General features: G+C 42.5%; 1 protein-coding gene across 13 annotated transcripts in view; it reads right to left on the bottom strand.

The window, feature by feature from the left end:
- The window catches only part of Zfp644 (zinc finger protein 644), a 76,471-nt gene that overhangs the window by 9,372 nt on the left and 42,404 nt on the right, over positions 1-24,695 (bottom strand). For 4 of the 13 annotated variants that reach the window (XM_017599151.3, XM_063273038.1, XM_063273037.1 and 1 more), the window contains 3 exons: positions 15,433-15,507; positions 9,429-12,448; positions 8,648-9,253 (listed from right to left, as the gene is read on the bottom strand). The exons of 1 other annotated variant lie outside the window; for it this stretch is intronic. In XM_017599151.3, coding sequence (XP_017454640.2) covers positions 8,648-9,253; positions 9,429-12,448; positions 15,433-15,507 — 3,701 coding nt within the window. 13 annotated transcript variants of the gene reach the window in all.

Here is a 24,695-nt window from a genome sequence, read left to right as displayed (position 1 = left end):
CTCTATTTCTGAGACATCATTTTAGGAACAATTAGACAAGTGTTCAGGAAGAAAGTCAAACCCACCTTCCATACAGGCACATCCAAGTCCAATAAGACAGAGATCTTAATGCCACACATGTATGGTTTTCAATGAATTTGATTTGGCTTTTAATCATTTTTAAGACTTTGCATATTTCAACAAAATTCAAAAGTAAAAGCAGATACGTATTTTCTTTTGGAAGAATTTCCCAGCTAAGGCCTTGTGCATGGTTTTTGTGTGCGTGCATGCATGGGCATTAAATACAACACCAAATAGCAAGAATTAACATTATTTTTCAACCCCTACATAAACAAACAAAAAGACCAAACAACAAGCATGCAAGCAGTAAGTTCTACTCTTGCACTTCTACATGAGGAGCATGGCCCTCTCCAAGGAGCCATCTTGTTGGCCTGACCTCACAAGAGGCAGTCCAAGTCTGTGTGGGTGATACCTGTCTTAGGGTTTCCATTGCTGTGATAAGACACCATGACCAAAGGAGGGGAGGAAAAGGTTTATTTATTCTTCCAACACTCAGGTCAGCACTAAGGAAATCTGGGGTAGGAGCTCAAGGCACAAATCTGGAGGCAGGAACTGAAGCCAGAGAGGAATGCTGCTTACCGGCTGGCTCCTCAGGGTGTAGCTTGCTTTCTCTACCGTTCTGGACCATAGGCCCAGCCCTCCTACATCAGTCATTAGTCAGAGACTGCTGCACAGGCCAGACTCTGAGGTTTCTCAGCTGAGGTTCCATCTTCTCAAGTAGCTCTAGCTTGCCTCAAGCTGACAAAAACCCTGAGGAACCAGGGAATGTCCACAAGTACTGACAGCAAACACCTGCATTTAGTGCCAACAACAATGTATTCTCTAAGTGTACCTTGATCCCAATTACAAATAGCACTCAAAAACTCATGTTAGTAAGAAATCACAGCACATTAAAAAATTATAACATTTAAGAAGTAAATCCTAGAAAATTAACAAGTAATAAAACTAGGAGGGATACCAGACAAGACTGGAGCTAGGCAGGGGTGGGGAAGAACAATCAAACAGAATTAAATACTAACCAGAGACAAGCAAGAGCAGGTATCATAAAACTGAATTTCATCTGGGCGGTGTTCTAGAGGCCGCCTAGGTGAGGTGGCTCTTTACAGATGCACCGCCCACCCCTGCTTGAGCCACCCATACTCTTCAATTAGAAAAGTGACAAACCAGTCACACTGCTCCACACTGGCCATCCTACTACCTGCTGGCCCTACTTCTCATTCCTACTGTCATTACTCTTAATGACTTATGCGTTAAAATTACTCTTAATTCAAGTCCTATGACTCTTAAAATGAATTTCTCCTTTTCCTTTTTTTTTTCTCTTTTTTCTTTTTTTCTTTTTCTTTTTTTTCGGAGCTGGGGACCGTACCCAGGGCCTTGCGCTTGCTAGGCAAGCGCTCTACCTCTGAGCTAAATCCTCAACCTGAATTTCTCCTTTTCCTAATCAAATCTTTTATTCAAAAAATAGTTTCCAAAGCATTGCGTAAGTCCTTTTAAGAAGGATTTAAAGGGGACTTGAGCCTGGCGAGGTGGCACATGCTTTTCATCCTAGGACTGGGGAGGCAGAGGCACACAGACCTTAAGCTACAGCTGCCTGGTCTACAGAATGTGTTCTAGGAGTAGAAGAACACACATGGTAGAGATCAAAGACAAAAGGAATTTGCCAGTTACCAGTGAGTTCCAGATTTCAATTATCCCTATGTCTTCTCTGTGACTTACTTCACCATCTAACTTAACCCCTTACCTCCTGCTTCCCAGTATTCTTAAGAAACCTTTCCTTTCCCTACAATGCTTCCTCTTTTCTCAAGTATGGCTCTTTTCCTCTCTAGTCTAACTTTCTGTTCCAACTAGCTATCTTTGGAGTTCAAATAATGACATGTGTGGGGATGGGGAACCCCTTTTTGATACATGTTTTTAGCATATTAAAAAAAAATCAACCCAACCCAACACACAAACAATAACCACCCAAAACCCCACCGTGTGAAAGTCCCAGCATCTGGGGAGCCAAAGACAACAAGCAAGCCCTCTGCCACGCACACGTGTCTCACCTGTCAGGACTCGCAAGTCCTGCTCTGAGTCCACTGTGCATCCTTCCCACTCCCTCTACACCGCACAGCGATAGTTCACACAGCTCACGCCACCGGTCTGAATGTCGGTCATGCTTACGTGTGTTTCGAGCACCCAACCCGCCTCTGAAGTACTCAGCAGGAGCTGTGGGAGTGCCGGCTGTCAGCGAGTAACCCGCCAGGCATCTCTGGGTGCCTTTCCTGGCCTAACAAACAAACTGCATCTGCTTGTAGGTTATTCTAAAGGGGATCAGGTTACATTTACCCATCCATTTTACAAGGCAAAAATAACATCCAAAAAACCCAACCTTGGCACTAAAGAACTAACCTTAAGAAATGTACTCAAGCAGAGCAACTCATCATGCTGCCCACGTCTGAATAAATGACACATCACTGCCACACAGACACAGACTATGTTCTTATTCCTTACACGGTGTGAGTCGTACTGAGACAAGTGACAGCTGAGATATGGACACTGTCTCTTGCTCATGGTTAGCTCTAAAAACAAGTTGGACTACACCACTTGCTCCTTCTTACGTGTATGTAAGTACATGTGTGTGAGTGCGTGTTCATTTGTGTGCAGGGATTTAACAAACGAGGTAAAAGGGAGGCAGCAGGGAAACCAGGGCCCTCAGTGCTGGGCCTGCCTGAGGGTGGCCTAGCCTAAGCACCAGGGCTGCCGAGGTGCTAGCTATGCAGCAGGCACTGAGCTGTGCACCGACCCTGTTCTATTCTGAGGTTACCGCTGCTGATATCCCTCCCTTCTTACTTATTTCAAAGACAACCCAGTCAAGAAGAATTATCAAGGTCTATCTGGCTCAGAGTTTAAATGCAAAACAACATTTCTGTTTATGCTGCAGAGGACACATAGCCTTCCGCACTACGGAAGAGCAGACATCCCTGGATGAGCAAATCAGCGCTGCCTAAGAGGAGCTTCAACGGTGGACGTCCTGGCAGAGAGCTCGCCCATAGCACTTCACGGGCAGTGCCCACCCTCAATGTCTGCGAGCCCACTCAGCACCTGGCAGAGGCCATTAGCACCTGTGGGAGTATTATATCATTAAAGCTCAAAACAGGGAGAATAAAGCCCATTAGTAAGATCCAACCTACAATTACAACTTAAAAGTGGATGATTTGAAAAGTATTTTTTGAAAAGCAGGTGTAACCCACTAGTGACTAAGGACTAATACCAATTTCTAAAACCCTTTTCTTCCTTAATTATGGCAACTGGTCACTTTGGGTAACTAGTATATATTACTCCTAACATGCTCTGGAAAATGTGCTCTGCAAATAGACAAATAAGACCCTTCCTGCACATACTTTTAGAATAAAAACTATTTCCTCCATTAATTTTAAATATGTAACTAGAAATTTCCACTTTACATTAATATCTAAATTTAAAAATTTTTTTTTAAAAAGCTGGTAGATAAAAGCAGGTTGAAAGCAATGCCACTGCTACTGCCACTGCCGCTGCCGCTGCTGCCACCTGCTGCCCCAACGGTTGGAAGGTAAGGCACCACTGGGAGTAGTTCTAATCCACACCAGGCCCTAAACCGAAGAGCCTTCAAGCCTGGGCTTTTCAGTGCTGAGCAGACCAACTTACCAGGTCACAGTAAACACTGCTTCTCTAAGGAGAAAGAATGAGCAGGGACAGGCTGCAGGTGCGACTGTGAATTTACACATGCAAGCTGGGACGTCAAAGTAAAGAACACGGCATTCGGAGCATTTGAATCATCACCAAACTGGTATCTTAGGAAGCAGCCTCTTCAGTGTAAGAGTAGCTGGGAAGACCTGAGTTAGAAGGACTATTTCCACCTCTGAAATAACACTGGATCGCAGAGAAGACGCCAGGAGCTGATGGCCTCTACAAAGGCTTCAAGGCTCATTCTATCACAGCTACCACGGAACTACCAGTCTTGAGAATGTCTAAGCTTGAGTTTGTGTTGTGTGCATGTGTGTACAGTCACCTGTCCGTGCACATGTGGAGACAGAGGCTGAGGTGGATGTTTCTCTATGTTCACCCGTAACTTTATTCACCCGTTTACTCAGAGATGTTCTCTCGCTGAGCCTGAAATCTGCAGTTTTCAAGTGCACAAGGTGGCCAGCATCTCTCTGCTTCCCACACTGGGGTTGCAGGTGAGTGTTGCCACACTCGACTTACTTACATGGACATCAGGATCTGTAGAAAGCACTTTAAGCACTGAGCCACCTTCCCACCCCCTAGTGAAGCCTTTTCTTCAAGTCTGGACAACACATGTAAAACTATACATGAATAAAAGCTGAACTAGGAAGAAACATACTGGAGGCTTAAGGTTTCATTCCTACCATTTTTTCTTTTTTATTGTTCTACGTGTGTGGTGTACTTGTATGGAGACACGGTTTATGCACGGACGGTGTATCTATGTCTCACTATCACCTATGTATGTATCTATGTACACATAGACACAGTTATACTTTTAGAAAGTTAAGTCTGTTATTCATATGAACCAGTGAATCCCTTACAATGACCTAGACCCCTCCCGGGCTCCTGTGACACAAATACTGGGAAACCGACATGCACGGGGAGTCTGTGGATACGAACAGGATTCTCTGTCTGGGAAACAAAACACTCATAAAGCGGAATACAGTGTCGTTTTCAAGTTGCCACAAGAAAGCAGGAGTTAACTTTAAACCGGGACCTGTCACTTCAGAGTGTCTAAGGAAGGGAGGTGGTTATGGAAAGCGTCAGCCTAGACCGTATGCATAGCTGTCTGATCCCCTCTGCATGCCGACAACTAGCACACACCGGTTTTCTAGCACTTCTGACTAGTGGCTGGTATTTAACTGCAGTATCTTCTTTGTCCTGGGTGGCCTAGACTTTACAGTTCATTTTCTTTATATTAAAGACTTTATGTTCTTTTTCTTTATATTAATGAGGGCTTTGATTTGGCTTTATTGCTTTCATGAAAGGTAGTATCAGTTACCAGTGCCTTAAACTACTATCGTGTTTTGAAAAGTTTACAGATGAGACTAAGAATTTTTTAATGACCCAACAGTCAAGTGCAGGAGCACTTCACCCATTAAGCACTTAGTGAGACACTCTCAGAAGTCCTCCAGAGTCTAAAGCAGACCCAGCCAGTTTCCTGGGTCCCTGCTGTCTCCAACTAGACTTATTTATTTAGTCTTCACCAGAATGGTCCCCACTATAAACCAACTTTCATTTTAGAATCATGCAACAGAAATCCAAGAAAAGAGAACAGTAACTAGGGAAAGAGCCGCGGCAAGACACCCTTGGTCTGAACCCTGGTTTTGCTAGGCAGTAACTTCTGAGCACAGCTTCCTTACCCAGTGAGAAGCAGCCTAGAGCTACGCCTCACGGCGCCATGGAGAGCAGAGCATGGACCTCAGGGTGTTCCTTTGCCAGTTGAGCTCCTTCTTCTGTTGCCTCCTGTCTTTCATGTCTACGGCTGCAGGCCTCAACAGATGCAGGTAAAGTGAACTTAACATCGGGGTCAAAGCTCCATGCCAGTAAACTAAAACTGTTTCCTCCTTTTCATATAAAAGGTAACCCTGTCATTTGTGTCTCACTCCAAGAGACAGAGTGAGGAAGCAGGACAAGGAGCACAGGATGAGCACAGTGGCTCTTTAGCAGCAAGGACATAGCACATGTTAAGTTGTGGGACACAAAGAACAAGAGAAAGACCAGGCAAACAACCACTCGAGAAAGCACACAGTCATGACCTCAAAGGAGGAGGAGAAATAAACACACTACAAAGAGGATTTCAATGGGGAAACAACAACAACAACAACAACAATTTGTACAGTTTTATTTAGGAAAATAAGTTTAAGATTTGAGAGAAGTGGAAGTCGGCAAGCAGGCAGCTTGAAAGAGTACAAGTCAAAGAGCAAAGCATTCGGCAAGGTATCCGTCTGTCAGGCATTCTGTCTGAGTAAGCTGACCAACATCCACAGACGACACTGTCTGCAAAGCTGGAGTAGCCAGAGAAAATGCACAGAGACGTGCTTGTTGGCATGCATGTGGAGGTTAGGCTTACGAATCCTAAATGCAGGGTAGGGGCATTAAAAGAAAACTATAATAGTGGTCACAGGGGGCATTATTAAGACCTGTTCCCCTTTGAAATTCAACTTCTAAACCAATGAATTATTCTATATATTTGAGGTTTTACTGTGATTTTCTCTTTTAAATGAAGCATCTTTATCCAAAGCGCCATTACTGCAATCTTTTCCATGTTTGTTAACCAAGGAGGTGATTTTTCTAGAATCTACTCATAGAAAAGTAAATTCAAAAATCACAAATGCTATACTTTTTAAAGAGTGGGATACAGACTTAAAAGGTTACCTCAAATGGGCTATTTTCCCCCAAACCATATCAGTATGGGCCACAAGAAATTAATCATTTATTGAAATCCTACCTAATAGTTGACACACCACGGAAACTTAATATATATCAACTGCTGCTTACCAAAGGGAGCCACAGCTATCATCCAACCTATCGGCGCTACTGCGGTTATCATCCAACCTATCGGCGCCACTGCGGTGAGGAGTTAAAGGAGACAAAGAGTACTGTACCCAACAGATTTGCTGTGATATCTGTTCAGACATACCTGTACCAGTCTAAAGTCCAGCACTCTTCTTTCGTGCACAAGCACTAAGTACCTGGACAGGCTAGCAGCACTTGCAAACATCGTGTTGCACCGCACAAACGCAAGCGTCACAGGCATACCTAGCATTCAAAAGAAAAACTGTAATCCAGGTCTCACTTCAAAAGAAGAAAGCTGTCTAAGCTTAGAGTGTGTACAAAGTGCCACAATAAAGATAGCTTTTAATTGCTCATTGAGTTAGCTTAGCTTGAATTAAGGAAAGGGAGTTAATCTCAGTAGCTGGCAGTTAGCATACAGAGCCAGCTTATGCTCTTGGGAAAGTGCGAGGAGGAGTGAGTGGCCTGGACCTCCAAGCTCCTCTAAGTTGAACCTACTGTCATGGCCTTGCAGATTTCTGTGTTACGCAGATCCTTTCTTAGACATACTTAAATCCAGTCCTGTGATTTGAATAGCACAGTTCTGTTGAGAAGGTTCAAAGCGTTTTACCAATAAAAAGAATTAGAAAGTCTAGTTGAGAAAGTGGTAATTAAAGTGTTTTACGCACGAAACCGTAAAAGGCCTGATTCTAAATGAGGCTCTGCCATCAGGCTGGAGAGGAGGTGGTGACACCGTGGAGCAGCCGCTAGACATGGCGCTTCACTCAGGGCACTTTACGCTCATCACCCTGAGTGCGCCACCAATAATGAAAGCTAATGATCTCAAGGTTTGTTTGCTAAAATCTGTGCGCTAAATAAATGATCAACAAGCCAATACCATCACAGGAAAGGAAACATGTAGAAAAGTAAACTCTAAACTTTTCAGACAACCCTCACTCTCCCAAAACATTTCAATAGGTGTCTCAACCATATTATGATGGCCACAAGAAATCATGCATCATGGTCAACACAGCCAGCTGATCTCTCAACGGTATCCTTCTTCACAAAAAGAAAGACTACTACTAACTTTAAAAGACCCTTTATATGGAAGAGAGTACCCTACTACCTACCTAGAATCCTAAATCAGAAAAAGCATTTTCAGGCTATTAACATTCTCCGAAATCAAAACAACAATACAAATTATTTGAGATATTCACTGCTTGCCATTATGTAATTTGACCCTTTATTAATACACTGACCAATTTCCATCTGGCTAAGAACACAGTCAACATAGGCCCACATACATAAATCTTCAACATTCTTAACCTCGAAACGAGCAAACAAATAACCAAACCCAAAATACCATTCTAGCGTTTAAGTATAAACCAGACCTTCGAATGCACAATAGTTATTTACCTGCCACCTCATTTCCCAATCCATCCTGAACAGCCCTCCCACAGAAAGCAGCAGCACCAAGCCAAGCACCTGCTCGCTGCAGGAGAGCATGGCTGTAAAACTCAGAAGGCCGAGCGAGGTTCTCTAAGTCACACAGCACAGCAAGGCTTCAGGGAGGGGACTCTTGTTCGGGTTAATGGCATCACACAACAGGCACCATCTCTGACCTAAAGAGGCTGCTCTGTACTGCCCTGCCCTGCCCTGCCTAAGCAGAGGGGCCCCAGCAGCTCAGTTCTGAACGCATCACTTGGTAGCATTGGCAGAAACACATCAGAGGTCTTCCAAGAAAACTGCTGTGCTGCTGAACAGGAGCCTCCCACACATACCGCAGCAGTGCTGTGTTTTACAGGTCAGTCGGCTTGGTGTAGGGGTAGGAATGTGTTTGTCTGTCTGTCTGTGTGTGTTTTGCTTTCGTTCTCAACTTACATTCAGACCAAGGATGAGGCGGACACTCAGTCTGCTGGGCATCCTCTGAAGAGCTCCAGCAGAGCCGCTGTGCCCTGCCGTGCGGCACTTTGAAGGGGAAGATGCTGGCCCACAAGGCACTTCACATGGATGCTCCACCTCACAAAGCACAACTCAACTGTGTTCAAAGACTCACAAGCGTCCTTACCTGAGTGCACAGTCAAGTCCATTTTGTGTGGCTGATAGATCAACGGACTGTCTTCGTTTAATGGAAGAACACATTTCTGAACAAATCTCTTTCTTGCTGTCTGGTTATGGATCTTGTGAGGAGACAGAGCCGAGTTCCTTTCTTCTCCTATCCTCCTACTTTTAAGGAGCTCTATCAGTGTGAGAGACTGGTTCTTTTTCCCACTGGGCAGGTCAGGCTTTGTTTCATCACACTCATTTAAGAAATTCAGCCCTTCTTCCTCTGATGCAGACACTGAGAGAGCCTCTGTCTTTAGGCCATTGTGGTATTCATCAAGAGGTAAGACATTGTGAGAAAGGAAGTCATCATCTGAGGAGAGTTTCTGAGCTACGAATGGTCTGGGGATAATGCGGCGGCTGCTGAGCGCCTTCAGGATCTTTTCATACTTCTCTTCGTTCTGCATCATCTCGTTCAGAACACAGATGGGGGACTTGTGAGCATCCCACTTAGTTTTCCCAAGTCTTTTCAGATGGCCTCTGACATGATTTGATAACCCAATCTTTGTGTCAAACCAACCACCACAGAGCTGACAAGTATGTTCGGAAGTAGTCTCAGACTTCTCTATAGCTAAAAAAGATTTTTAAGAGTAGTATCAGACTCTTACAAATCACTGTAAATGAGTAAACTCATAAATGGACAGTGTGACTCTTTATATAAAAATGACCAAATTCAAACACAATTTTCAACTCCTCCGAGTCTGAACAGGCGTATTAGGCCCCACCTGTCTCCGCAGTGAACTTACCTTTTCTAACTCGTTTCACGGGCGTCCCTGTGCCAGTTCTTTTGAAATGCTGCATCTTGTCACTTGTGGCTATTTGTTCTGGTGACACAACATGACGGGCTTCGTAGCTTAATCCTGCTCTGTGAAGATGTCCGCGGACGTGATTTGACAGCCCAACACCGGTTTCAAATGTTGCTGGGCAGTAAGGACATGACTTCTTCTCCAGAGACAAATCAGTCCAATGAAAAACAGAACTATGCTTGGACAAAGGCGTGTCTGAGTTTTCCAAATGCGGAGGATCATGTAGATCCTGTAAGAAGTTGTTAGTGCCACCGTCTTCGTAATACTCAAAGTAGAAGCCGTCACTCTGATCGTAACTCAGGGCAGCACTGTCTCCAGGGCCCTGGCCTTCCATCTTGCTTTTCAATAGGGGCAGTAAGTTTACGTGCTCTTCAGTAAGGTCACCGTAGGCATCTTCCTCCATGGCCTGCGCTCTGTAGTCACCTAGCTCCACGTTATCCCAGGGACTGTCATCTTCTGTCTCATAGCTATCGTTCTTATCAGAATGAAGCTTCTGCAAAACAACAACAGTCATTTTATGCAGAAAGTCGGGATAGCTATCCAAGTCCTCTCCACCAGAGCTTTCCTTTGAAGCCTTAAGTACTCTTTTCACAGCTACACGCTTGTGGTCTTTCTCGTTTTCTGGCCTTTTGGCATCTGGGTTATGAGGGTCTGAAATAAAATTATTATGAGAATTACTTGATGAAAACAGATGTAAAGAGTTTAATGTGCTAACCTCTTTTTTGAGAGGAAGTGGGTATGAATCACCTGACTTTCTGACCGTCCGGTAGTCGTCACACTTGTATCTATATAAATAACCGCCGTCTGCCTTGGCGTTGGGTTTTTCTCTTGGGGCCTGATGGAAATACTTTGGTTTTTGGTCAGTGCTGTTTTTAATCATAACGTTCTTATGAGGAGACCTGCTCTGACTGCATGCATTTACACCAGACTGGGCAATGCTTTTCCGGGCCTTCTGTACTCGATGTGGCCGCTTGTGAAATTTTGAAAAAGTACTTGACTGTGGGCTGGATCCGAATGTGCGCTTAGCATCCTGTTTTAAAGCAGAGTTCTTTGGAAACGTACTGGACTGCTGTTTAGCTAATGACTTGGTGCTGTCGACATCCACGGACTCCTCAAGGCTGTCACTTTTTCTTTTGTCAAGTCCAAGAGGATTACCAAAGGAATCCATGCACGGCGAGGAATGCAAATACTCCATGTGCTTCTTCAGAATGCTTCTGGCTGAAGTCGTAAAGGGGCACATCTTACACAGGTATGGAGCTGGCTTCCTGGACGATCCTGTAACAGAGTCTTTCACGGTCTTTTTTTGTGTTTTTCTCTGGCTTACTTCTGAACTGACGACAGGGCACTTGACGGCCGCCCCGTGGGCAGTGCCTCGATGACATTCCAGCTCACTCTCTGTCACGGCCATGAAGTTGCACTCCTCACAGCAGTAGTACCGTTTGTCTTTCTCGTGGGTTTTAGCGTGCTGCACAAACGTCTTAGGACAATTGGTACCAAACACACACTGAGGGCACTGCAGACGGGCACTTCTGCCTTCATCTTGGAGCTCTTTCAACTCACGGATCTCCTCCATCAGCTTCTGCCGTCTTTCTTGGTGAATGATCATATGTTTTAGCAGTGAATTACGATCTCGAAAGGTCCGTCCACATTCTCTACAAGCATATGGCCTGGGGACGTTAAGGTGGCGAAAGTGACTATTCCCATCTAAATGATACATCATATGCCTGTGGAGATGCTTTTTCTCCCTAAAGTTCACATTGCACTTTGTACAGGGGTAGAAGGATGGCTCTTCAGTACTGAAAGTGACAGGTGACTCCGAATCACTCTCTTCACATTTCTTCTTTACGCTATTTGAAACTAAAGTGCGAGTGTGAACAGGTGAATTACCCTCCCCACATTTATCTGAGCTATAAACTAGATGCTGAAAAGGATCCACAGTCTCCAGGTCTCCGTCAGCTGACTCAGGTTTCATGTTTGGCAATGTGTAGCTCTGTGAGTCTATGGCCTGTGTCTCCTCACTTTGCCCTAGAAAGTCAGCCTGCAGCACTTTTGACTTCCCGGGGGCGCGGCCCAAGTCACCACCGCAGTCCTCCGTGTAGCGAGTGATTTTGCTCACGTCCATCTTTCTCTTCCTCTTCTTTTCTAGACCCACTACTTTAGAATGAGCTGGGGACTTGTCCACGGCCTCTTCGCTCGTCATAAGAAACTGAATGAACTCTTTTTGGGGGTCCCAGTTTGTATCATTTTCTGACCTAAATTTGTCTGTCCCTGAGGAAATCGCTGCTAACGCGTTGACGCGGTCGTCTCTGACCACCGCAGCCGCGGCGTCACCCCCGCCCACCTCTGCTTGACTTAGTAAAGTGCTCTCTGACTTCAAGCTATTCCCTACTGGATTCTGACCATCATGACCGACTAAAGCAGAGGTAGGCAGTTTCGTAATGGAATGGGTCGGACTCTTCGTATGCGCTGCATCTGATAACAGAAAGAGAACTTGGTGCTGGCTGGCTTTTGGTGGTGTCGACAGCTGACGGTCAGCTACTGACTTCAGAGTTGAGCAAGATTCTGTTGCTAGCTGCTCCGTGGACTGTTCAGAGGTTAGGGAAGCACTGCCCTCACTCATACTGCAAGTCTTTGTTGAGGAGGAGCGAGAAACTGGTCCATTAGCAACAGCCCCTGTGGGCACGGTAAAGTTTTCACTAGGAACAGCAGCAGTGCCGGCAGGGATAAACAGAGCAGACTGGACTCCACTTAAGGCTTGTTCTGATTGAGCCTCTGACAATTCTTCAGACAGAGTCAATGCACTGTTCTTCTGAAATGTCTGGCAATCTTTTGGTTTATGAACACCACTGTCTTTCTCTGAGATGAAATTGTCATCTTGGAGCTCTCCTTTAGCACCAGTAACCTCAGTGTTTATCTTCAAATCATCCATATTGTTGGCAAGGTCATTTAACACATTTAGTCTAGAAAACGGAGAACAAAAATTTAGATTTGCAAAAACGATTTGCAATAGCATATATTCCAATGCTAATTGGAATATATGGAAAATTGGAAGTATACATTTTCATTGGTTTAATTTTCTACTTTTTATATATTGAGATATTTATAACTTTATAGGAATTAGAAAACACTTCAAACATTGAACCACTTTAAAAATATTTATAAAGCAAATATTTCTATTTCTGCTTTCTAGAAATTAAGTATTCTACATATATAAACTACCCAAGGAAATGCATACACTTAAATACAATATAAATAAATGCATTACTCATTGAAAACATTTAAAATATCATGCAAAGTTTTATAATAAAAAAGGATTCTTATGTCTTAAGGACAGTTACTCCATACAGTAGAACAGCTGGAATTATCAAATGTGGCAAAGAATAACTATTCTGTCACCTGAAGCTCACTCCTGGAAAAGGGGACAAGAAACTTCAAGGTGACAGCGTGGGTCAAGTACAGTGACTGCAGTCAATGCCACTGGCTCGTTTATATGTAAATAAGTAGCAATCTTTACTTCTAAAATATTTAAAACTGTTTTGCTCAAGATAGTGTTCTGTCAAAACTCTACACAACTGCCATCTTGTTCATAAAGTTTTAGTCATTCTTTATCCACGTTATTCTTAATTATAAGTTACTAATGCTAAAATTAGTCAAGTTTTATACTCTGAGATCCCAAATTCTAAGCATTTCCTAAAAGCAATTATACCATTTATAATCTAACAGTAGTGTAGAGGCCCAGACCTTTTTACGAAATGTCATACATAATGTAGGTTAACATGGCAAATTGCTTTTGATCATATATTGAGCTGGATAAGAAGACAAAGGAATCTTAAAATCTGAGAAAGGAGCCCTATGAGGCTGTCCCGTGAGGAGACGGTCACTCCCCTACGTCACAGGGAGCTGACTCCTCCACAGGGCTCTTTGGAAAAGTGGACACCCTGCACTACAGCGGCTTGTCCTTAACTCTGAGGGCAGCGATACGACCTGGTCACCACCATGTTTCCCTGAAACACCTGGCAAAGGTGCGAGACAGCATTGTTGAGTAAAGAAGTAAGCGATGAATAAGTAAAAATGCAATTGCAAGATCACACAAAGAAAAGCAGCTTTATACCTGTGACATCTCCACAGTCCGTCTGGAATACAAGTCCTACCATGGTTCTGGCCTCGAGTCAGCAACTGCAACAGGGCCTAAGCTATACTGGTGTGACTGCAGCGGTGGATGCTGCTCTTACACCCTACTGCGCGCTTACGGAGCGAGCCCTCGGCTAGCACTGAGACTGCAGTAAACAGGGCAGACTTGCTTTCTGCTTTGCAGATAAAAATTCACATTATCTTTGCAGTGATTTTTAATTTGTATAGTGAACAATACTACTTTTAAGACAGCAAGGCTCTAAAATTCAATATAGAAATTAAGATATTTTAAATAATTTTCACTTGGGAGTACAAATTTCATGTTTTGTAAAATACTAACTCTAGCACAAAAAGAAAGGATATGATTAACTGTCTCATTTCATAACTTTCAAAAACATATTCTTTCAACAAAATCTTAAACGCATCAAAGATTACAAACAAGTTATTATAAAGATCTTTCCTTGGCATTATTTATACCAACAATCATTATTCCTTCCCTCACACGTTTTAGAATTCTGCTTTGCAGCTGGCAAACTTCCACAGTAATAAAAATAGACTTCCAATAAGATCATATTCAACGGTATCACCCCAAAATGGTGCTAATGCAGCACCCAGCAGGAGTCTACATCACAAACACAAGTTAAAAATGGGCAGCACGTAAACATGTGTGAGGAGAGTGGGGTTGACTCTGTTCTGGTAGCAAACCCTGGCGTTTCAGGCCAGGTTGAGGGAAACAGTAAGCTGCCTCAGTACTAACAACCTCGTGACACTGTGATGGATGACAGGCTTCTAACTAGCCTGAAAGACTTTCTGTTTCTATTTATTGTAATCACAGAGGTAGTCAAATATATGCTCAGTCAATTTGAAGCCTGTATTAGCTTTTCTCAACAGGAAGCAACGTTGCTAACGAAGTGGTAAATTCAGTGTTAATGAGTGGCTCACTGTTACCACCTCAGAGGTAAAGCCTTCCATGTTCTGCGTCCTACCCATCTGTTCTAGTGTTAGAGGTTGAAGGATGAACAGACGCCTTCCATTTAAAGCAACTTCACTGGTGCCCCCTGAACAGCAGGGTGACAAACTAGGAGAATATCATGTTGATCTGAAGGCTGCATCCTTGTTATCAGAATGGCTTAATAAGATCTCCTAACTTCACATTCTGAAGACACCATGCCATTCTGCTCAAAACCATATTAAAAATACATGTATAAAACATATTTGGCCCACAAAACATATCTAGTAAACAAAGGAAACTAAATCACGCTGCTGAAACACAAAATCTGGTCTTTCCCAGCCAGTTTTTCTTCATGTCCACATCATGAAATGTGACTTAGCTATCGACTAATAATTCATAATCTTTTCTACTCAGGAGAAATGTTTAGTTAAGTGACATGGCTTTCTTAGACCACTGAAAACGGCCATTTATTTCATCAACTGGAAAACATGCTGTAGGAAATGCAGTCTGCACATTGGTTACGAACAACTAACATTTTTCTGGGTTTAATTTTCCTAATACATTCTGACTATAAAACACTTCAAGTATTTTATACAAATCTCAGGGCACAACAAAAAACAACTCGTCATTACATTTGGAGTGTTTATATGATTACATTATGAAGGATCTATATGATTACATTGTGAAGATCTGTATGATTACATTGTGAAGGATCTGTATTGCATTATGAAGGATCTATATGATTACATTGTGAAGGATCTGTAGGACTACACTATGAAAAACCTATCATCTTCATCTACTTCCTTGGTTTACAAGGACTGTCCTCATCCAGATAAGAAAGCATTTGACTTAGAAACTCACTGAAAACTGTGGGAAAGTGTTAAGTAGCTCCACACGGGCAAATACATACAGCTAAGCACTGACACCGGCTTGTCGCTGTAACAAAAGAAACATATGTATAGACAAGAATTACTCACTGACTTTAAGGAAGCTAACCAAGGCTACAGGAATAGTTCAATACACTTTATTCCAGAGGACCCAGGTTCAATTCCTAGCCCCGACATGGCAGCTCACAACTATCTGTAACTCCAGTTCCCGGGGATCCGTTACCCTCACACATACAAACATGCAAACAAAAACGAAAGTACATAAAATAAAAACAAGTCACTAAAATATATTTAAAAAATAAATATAAAGGAAGCTAACAAGTTTAAAATATACCATAATGGTACAACGTTTAAAAGATTCAATGTTTAAGAGAACTTGAATTTGATTAATTCAAATAGCACTTAGATTCTTTAACGTACTGTTTAGATAGCACTACTAAAATCCTCCTACAATCAGCCACAGAGCTTCCTCCTAACTTCCTCCTAAACATGCTCTTTAAAAGATGCAGACTTTTTTAAAGCTGCAAATGGGGGTTTAAAATCTACATAACGTGTACTTCAGCTTCCAGAAGCATAATGAGCTCTGCAGCTATAGCTGCCTCGAGTCATACACGGTGAGCACCGCACAGCACAGAGGTCAGGCCCATCTTCCAGATGACAGATCATCACTTACACGCCTCAAGCAAGTCTTATTGTCTCAGAAATCTCAAACATCAGTATTTTTGCAAACTATCAGCACTTGCTATAACACCCTCACTACACTGCATCTTGAGGTTACTACAGAAGAAATGAGGTGATAATTGCATATTAACATAATTATTCTGTAATCCCTCTGAGCAAGCTTCCTAGGTCACTCAGTAATTCAGATTAGATACAACCTTCTTGTCATCAAATCTATGCTGTCCACTTTCTGTTCATGAATAATTCTTTTTTGTTAAAAATTATCTTAATTTCATTCTTCTATGTACATTATTAATTGTATTTATTGCAAGTAGGTTAACATTTGTGGGTACTTATTACATAATGCCAACCTTTGTCAGACAGCATAATTTCACATAAAATGTAGTATAATTTTGCCCTCATTCTAAGTTAGTTCATTAGTAACTGTATTACACAGCTATAAATAAATTATAATGCTGCCCACGAGCTGAGTTCTAGTCAGGTTTTCACAAACCCTATGTTCATTTACATTATCCTTAGAACACATGACAACTTCAGCTAGTAATGTAGAAGACTGGGTCAGAGAGAGAAAACCATTCACAAACTGTCATCTAAACTGCAAAATAAATCCCAATTAACTACATTTAAATCACTATAGCATTTAGGCCTGTAAGTACTATACACAATGTAACAACATACAAACTTAATTCTACCCAGGTTCTACTGGAAGATAAAGTATAACACATAATCATATCAACCAAGTAGTATCTTACTGTGGATGTGGTATCACACTGACTGGAAATACTATGAAAAATAATCAACCACTTACAAAAATAGAGGCTAACATTAACCACCACGCCATATAATAAAACAAAGAAGTTAGCATGCTTAGCTTTATCACCCACAGGGTTAATAACTCAACTATCAGAAGCTTGTCCTAGAAAGCAAACATGGAGTCAACATGTTCAGATTATAAGGATAAAATTTCACCTTACAATTAAGAAAAGCCAGAACAGGGACCCTTGATACAGAAGATGGCTGTCTTACCTAACAACCAACTCAAATGACTCAGCGGATAGCAATTTGCCAGAAACACTGAAGAACAGAACTGGAGGATGAAGATCAAGTCAAATGATTTGTAACTAAGGTTCTTTTTGATTTTTGATATATACCATACATGTTCATTTAATTTAATTGCATCACTGACCAGCAATACTATTTGAAACTAAAAGGAGAATTTAACTACAGAACCTTAAACACCCTCTAATTTCAACTGTGACACACTGATATGATGATCCCCAGGCAATGAGAGCACGGTGCTAAGGGAGGAACACAGGAGACCCACAGAGCTGAGCCTCTGACCAGGAACACTTTTAAGAATCCTAAGGCCAAATGGCAAACACACGTAGATAACCACAAAATGTCAAGACGTGATGGGGCACAGGCTGAAACATGACCACGTATCGTACAGGCAACTTAGACACAGTCTTGCTTTTACTAAAAATAGCCCGAGGTGAGACTTCAAGGTGTGTCTCTATCTTTGTGCTGCTCGCAGCACACATGTGCAGGTCACAGAACGCATAGGAGTCCTATCTATCCTCCTACTGTGTGGGCCTGGGGACAGAAATCAGGCCTTTTAGTGGTAGCAAGCACCTTTACTTACTGAGATACCTCCTTTCCTACACAGTTATCTTACTACTTCCTGGTCTCAGACATCAGAAGTTTGGCAGTACTGTATGTCACTAGGAAATGCTCAGCTAGTTCTGCAAATCTGACCAAGAACTCATGGGTAGGGGAGATCCTGACTAGTATCCTTCTGCTAGATGAACACAGTATGAAATTGTCCTCTAAATACCCAGACTAAAGCAGATCTGAGTCAACCAGAGAAGCCTGTGTGTGCAGTGATGAGGTTAGCATGCCCACGCAGACAGACAGAACACCTGCACCACCACCCAGTCCTGCCAAGAGTCAGGGAGAGAGGGAGAGCCTAAGAGCGGGGGGTCAGGAAGGACCCTCAGAGAAGTTGGGACTGCTGTACTCATCAACTTTCAGCAGCTGGCTGTCTGAGCATGGCCCTGAACAAGATGCAGGCACCATCTGAGTAAGGGGCTCATGACACATGATGGCTTCCATGAAGACATCAAGTTTTCTTTAAGCAGGTGGCCTCTGGTAAGCGGATATGGTAAATAAATGGCCTCACGCTCTTGAATATATATGGACAGCACAAACCAAACTCAAGAAGGGTGGATCTAGGAGTTGGGAGGAGGAGGTCACTCTGATCAAAATTCATTACATCATTGTATAAGATCAAATAACTAACAAAAATACTTTGTAAATAAAATCCTAAAGGTTTTGTAGAAATGTTCCCCTTTCAACTCATCTTCAATTCATGTAAGATTTCAAAAAGCCCCTAAACAGCAAAGCTAGTATTAAAAAAGACAAGCCCAGTCATCCTGATCTCAGGGTGCCACGAAGCTACAGTAGTTAAGTGGCAGTGTAGGGAGACAGGTATACAGACTGATGGGATCCATTCGAGTCCAGAAATCAACCGACCAATCCATCATCCATCCAGACGGTCTTACAGCCAGGTCAGACAGTAAAACAAAACTCATCAACATTCTGAATACCCAGCACTCAGAGAAGAGGCAGGAGGATCTCTGTGAGTCTGAGGCCAGCTCGGTCTACACAGCAAGTTTTAAGTCAATAGGGATATCCACTGAGCCCATGTCTCTAAAAACAAAAGAAACAAAACAAGCAACAAAACAAAAAAGCAATCTGATAAGAGTCCAATTTGCAAAATTCCTAGAAGATGGCATGAAATGTGGAATCCTTGGCATCAAAAGCACAGGTGGTGGTGGTGGGGAACTAATATGGACTTTATCAAAATAAAGAACCTAGGTAGGGCACAGTGCCACTCACTTAATCCAAACACTTAGGAGGCAGAGGCAGCCTAGGTTACTGTGTGAGTTTCAGAACAGCTACCCAGAGAAACCCTGGCTTGAATGAATGAATGACCTGCTTATCAGAGTGCATTATTTAAATGTATTAGATAAATGTTAGTCAATATATATAAACAGGTCAACAAGGAGGACAACCAACAGACTTGATCAAATTGTCTGTTTGAAGAAGATCTACAAATAGCCAACAAGCCAATGAATAAATGTTTCATTTTATGGTCACTGAGGAAATAAAAATCAAAGCCTCAAAAAGATAAATTCTTCACACCCATAAGATGCTTAGCTTTAACAAACAACACAGTAGAAAGAACCAGCACAGAGACAAATGTGAATCACAGACTCACACACAGAAGCTGAGAAAGCGAAATGCCCATCTGCAGAGACAAGTCAGGTGATTCCGAAAGGGCTAAACTGCAAGCACGTGGTCTAGCTGTTCAGTATCTAACAAATAACAGATATCTCAGCAAAAATGAGATTTGTGTTCCAACGCCGGCAGTAAACCTGGAGCCAGTGCTCCACAGTGCCATATCCTCAGTCCTCACCTTTCCTCTGTGAGGAGTCCCTACACAGTTGCCCAAACTGGACCTCAACTCACTTAGGCGTCCAGGCAGGCCTTTAATGTGCAGTCCAAACTTCAGCTTCCAAAGCAGCTAACAGTAGTGACCCAGGCTCACAGGGAAACGTGCACTGAAATACGTACAGTGTGTGTTTACAAAGCCAAAGATACAGAAGAATGCTATTCAGCTGCAAGTAAGTAGCCATTCGCAAAAGCTCATCAGAGACAAAGGTGATGAACAGTCAGTGAGGATGGAGGGCGAACAGGAAATGGTCATGAAACAGGCTGTGTATTCTGTGGAGTAACCAAATGACTCAGACCTATACAAGCTGAGGATTACCTCGAAATGCAAATACACCACACATCAAAGAACCATACGCTAGAAATTGTTAATTACATGACATATGAATTATTTCAATGTTTAAAGAGAACAATCATAAAATGTGGTACATCCTGTCAATATCGATTGATGTAGAATAAATTTTTGCTTCCTAGATCTCTCCAAAACCACCTAGCCAAACCCCAAGTCACTAATGGGTTCTTTGTAATGTTAAATTAACAAGGTGACCCACAGTGCATGGTCTTTCTGGCTGGAACAAGGGAACAGTTTTTCAATTGTGATTGGCCAGGTTTTCCTGGCTGAAGAACACTCCACGGCAACGACAGAAGCCAGGACAAAGGACTAGGACGCGAGTGCAAACAACGCCAGCAACAGCAGAAGCAGTGGGTAGAGCTCGGGCCAAATGTTTCCCCTCAGTTCACGTGTCAGACTACAGCACTGGGAGGCCCATACGAGGAGATAATTAAGCTGTGAGGAGCATTGTCTTGGGATGGGGGATTCAGAAAGGGGTCAGGGCTCTGCTCTCCCTGAGTGAGGCTTCAGCTGCACCTCAAGAAGGCACTCAGCAGGAGCAAGCAGCCTGCATTTTGGCCTTCCTAGTCTACGTTGCCATACAGACCTCTGTTCATCATAAATGAACCCATCTGAGGTATCTGTTACAGCAGCACAAAAACTAGATAAAAGCAAATGAATGACTATGGAATTAAATATGGCTGTAATACAAAACTGCGTAAAAGAGGGGAAGAATACAAATTGTATTCAAGTATTTTAGATCTCTGCATTCTCTAAAAAGATTAAAAAGACTTAATTAAATTAAAATCTTACCGACAAGCATGCAATTGTAATCCTCAGGGGTAAGTCTCAAAAGTGTGCTCTGAGAACCACTGGGGATCCCCGAGGCTCTGCACACAAGTCCTCAAAATTAAAGCAATTTTCAAACTAACACCTTCCTTGCCTTTTCCCTCTCCTTCTCTCCTACGTGTATAATGGAATTTTTCAGAGGCTGAATGACTTGTGATATCCCAGCACTTTTTTTAAAAAGCAGGTATAAGAATACAAAGGTCTTCAATGAAAGCATTTAAAAGACTTCCTAAATGTAAAATAATGCTAGTCTCACTAAATTTCTACTACAAGTGTATTTCATAAAACTGCATTATTCATGCAAACATGTTCTAAAATACTCTCTGAAGGGTTAACACAGCGTCTGCTTACATCCAAATGCAACAGCTGTCCTGCTCACCTGCCCAGGGTACCCTGGACTGCCACACTGGATGAGCAGAGCAAGGGCCACCGGACCGCTAAGCATCTGTGAGGCATAAGCCCTCATGACACATGGCCTGCTCCTAGATAACCGCAGCGAGGGGGAGAGACACTGACAGAACCATTTAGACAAATCAGAGTTTAATGGGACTACAAATAATTTGAGACTCACTGACTTAAATAGAGATATCATAAAACTAGAAGAACTTAAGACCACATCATGAAGATATTAATTCTACTCACAGTAACAAATACATTCAATTTTATAAAACCTGCAATATAACAAACATTGATGGAAGTGCAAACAGCAAAGACAGCTTATACTTCTTGTATAGAAACACCTGTGTCACCTAAATCAAGGCACTGTGGCACTGATACCAGAGGAAGCTGACCAAAGATAAAACACAGAAACAAGTCCATGTGTGTGTGTAAATTTCCTTATTTATGACAAAGGAATACATATCGACAGCAAGTCTTTTTAATACATATAAAATATATATTCATGTGGAACCATGACAGTTTGGAAAATATCAACTCTAGTTAAACAGTAAAGCTACTAGGATAGTTTCCCAACCGCACTGGCCAATGGCACTGGCTAGATGACTGCTCTGTGTCTTGTAGATGCTTACCATTTGGTAGACTGTATGTTCCTGGTACCGTCCCTAACCTAATGTCCGGACACCAGAGTACTGTGCTTATGAAGGCACTGCCAAAGCAGAGACGTGGGATCAGAGAAACGAGAGTGGCCTGCTGTACAACCTAAGAGACTATTGATTGATGTGAGCATCCTTAGAACAGGAAAGAAATAGAACCCAAGAAGCACTGCCTGGAAAAAAAATGAAGACCTACTGGACTGCGCTAAAATGAAGGCCTCTGTTTCACAAGGCCACAAGACACTGACAGTCTGGCTGAAGTAGGCTTGGGCATGTTTGTGTAGTAAGTGTAACTAAGCAGTTTCTATCTAGAAGTAAGCAAGCTCATAAAAGGGGTGGAGGACCCAAATGAGGAGAAAGGGAAGATTAATTGTAACACACATGCAAAGAGAAGAGGCCTGGAGAAATGGCCCACACTTAGGAGCATACAGTGCAAGTATCTGAGTCTAGTTCCCTGCACCCACACAGGACAGCTCACACCTGTCTACTAACTCACTCCAGCTCCAGGAGATCAATCAATCACCTCCTTTGGCCTCCCTGGGTACTCATGCAGTACCATGGTGTATGTGTGTGTGTGTGTGTGCGTGTAACCACAAGAAGAGGTTTCACAGAAGACGATAGCTAGCAAGTCATACAGACAGCTGGTGAGGACCGGAAAACAGTTCTTGTGCTAAGTCCAATTCCAGCCTATACACACCAACAATTCAACAAACACACTACACCATGCAGTATGTCCAACAGTAGAACTCAATCCAAAGGGTCCGTAGTAAAAAACCAAAAAAACACTAATTAAGAAAAGTGGACCATAGCTACACCTGACAAAATTCAGACTTCCCCAACATACTGTTGAGATAAAATACTGTATAATTCTATTTACATGGACATTGTCAGGCAAGGCTACTCTGAAAGGCTTAGTGACTGGGAAGGTGCCCCAGGCTGGTGGCATCTGTCCCGACATGTGGTCATGAGGTGTGAGCTATGTGCCTAACACTTTGTGCACTGTAAACACTGTGTGAAATACTTTATTAGAGCTGTGCAAGTCTTTTGTTGGGAGTAAAAGTGCATCTGGAAACAACTCACTTCTCACACTTCAACTACACTTTGTACATGACAAAAATGCATAAAGTATTTTAGAAATAATTGCTGGAGTCCTCAATATGCTATAGGAAGGCTTAATTAGGAATATTTAATTCTTTTTATTTTCCAAATATGTGTGCCTTAATTACCCAAAAACATTACCTGTTTCTGAGCTTCATAAGAAAATACAGAACACCCAACTTGAGAAATACTGCCAATAAAGAGAATCTGGAGAGCTTTCTAGTGTAGAGTTATCGTTTACATTGAGACCAAGACAGAGTTGGGCCGAATGGCAGACAGCATTGGAACTAACAAGGTTTCCTGCACAGGACTGTACTTCTCTACCCATTAAACTAAGTCTGGCTTAGACTTTGTATTTTATGGCCTTTTTATAAACCCTATTTTAGGGTACCAGTAATCATTTATAAGTCAGAATCAAACATAACATCGAGTCTCTCATTTTGCTTTCTTCCCTGAATGTAATCATGTGTAGCATCATACGGTTAACAACAATCTAACTCATTTTTAAGCCATGTAGTGCCACCAAGTGGCAACAGTTATTTTTTCTAAAAATACCTCAGGTAATTGAAAGTTAACTATAGTATTTTATCAAAATGGGGGAGGGGATCAATCTTGCAATTCTAGTCAAAGTTGAGAAATCAAACTGTCTTTTCTCTCTAAAGAAGCACATGACACTGTCTAGGAGTTACAAAGCGACAATTCTTCAGGAAGGCAAGCCTACACAATACTTCAGTACTGGCCACTTGCTATGCTAAACCCCATTTCCATAGCCTGCATTACAGACAGTGACACACAAGACAACAATGGGAAGCTTTCCTACCAACCAACTACCCTGGTTACGTCTGGGAACAGAGGAAGGAGAAACAGGGTTAACCAACCTCTGTATTAGTGACCTAGGACAGCTAACACACACACACACACACACACACACACACACACACACACACACGTGTCACAGATCCTAGAAATGCACGGCATTTCTCCTTGGCTCACAAATAGACATCCTTTCCCTTTGACTTCACATCCTGTAGCTCGGAGTCTTAGTACCCACACTTCCTCACTTCAAACCCACCAGCCACAACTTAGCAGATCTGCTCTAATAATCTACTTCACTTTGATTACATCTGTAAAGGCCTACCTCTCAGTACGACCATACTCTGGGGTGGAGGAGACTTGGATTTGGTGGGTAGTCTTAGGGGAAACCACAATTCACTCCAAAGCACTACACCTTCTGCATTTGACTTTTTTTTTTGGGGGGGGGGGGATGTTTTCTTACGTAAAAGAACAAAAACTAATTAAATCACAGAATGCTATTTGAAATTATTAAATTTTCCTAACTTAACCCACTAATTGAATTGAAAATCTGTAGCATAAAACCATGACTCTCCTAAAGCTCGTGTTTAGCTTCCTTCTAGTATACTTAGTGATAAACTTCCAGCCCAGGGACTTACTACTCTCACCTTATCTACTACTCTTCAGCCACGTTCCATGTATTCTGCTCTCAGGTTATGCTCCAAATATATGCACGGACCTCCTTTGTGCCTCCCTATCTCTAGCTTTTCCTAGAGCAGCCTATATAAAGTATAACAGCAGTCTTAGCAACCATTCTCTCTGCTAACACGCAGTGCTCTAACACGGGACATAGCATGTCTTTATATCTGACTTCAAAGCAAGCTCTGGAGAACAGACAGGATTTTTTCTTCACAGATGGAT

Source organism: Rattus norvegicus, chromosome 14 (genome assembly GCF_036323735.1).
Source record: "Rattus norvegicus strain BN/NHsdMcwi chromosome 14, GRCr8, whole genome shotgun sequence".
In the NCBI taxonomy this organism is placed as follows: Eukaryota; Metazoa; Chordata; class Mammalia; order Rodentia; family Muridae; genus Rattus; species Rattus norvegicus.
This window is presented reverse-complemented; position numbering and strand designations above follow the sequence as displayed.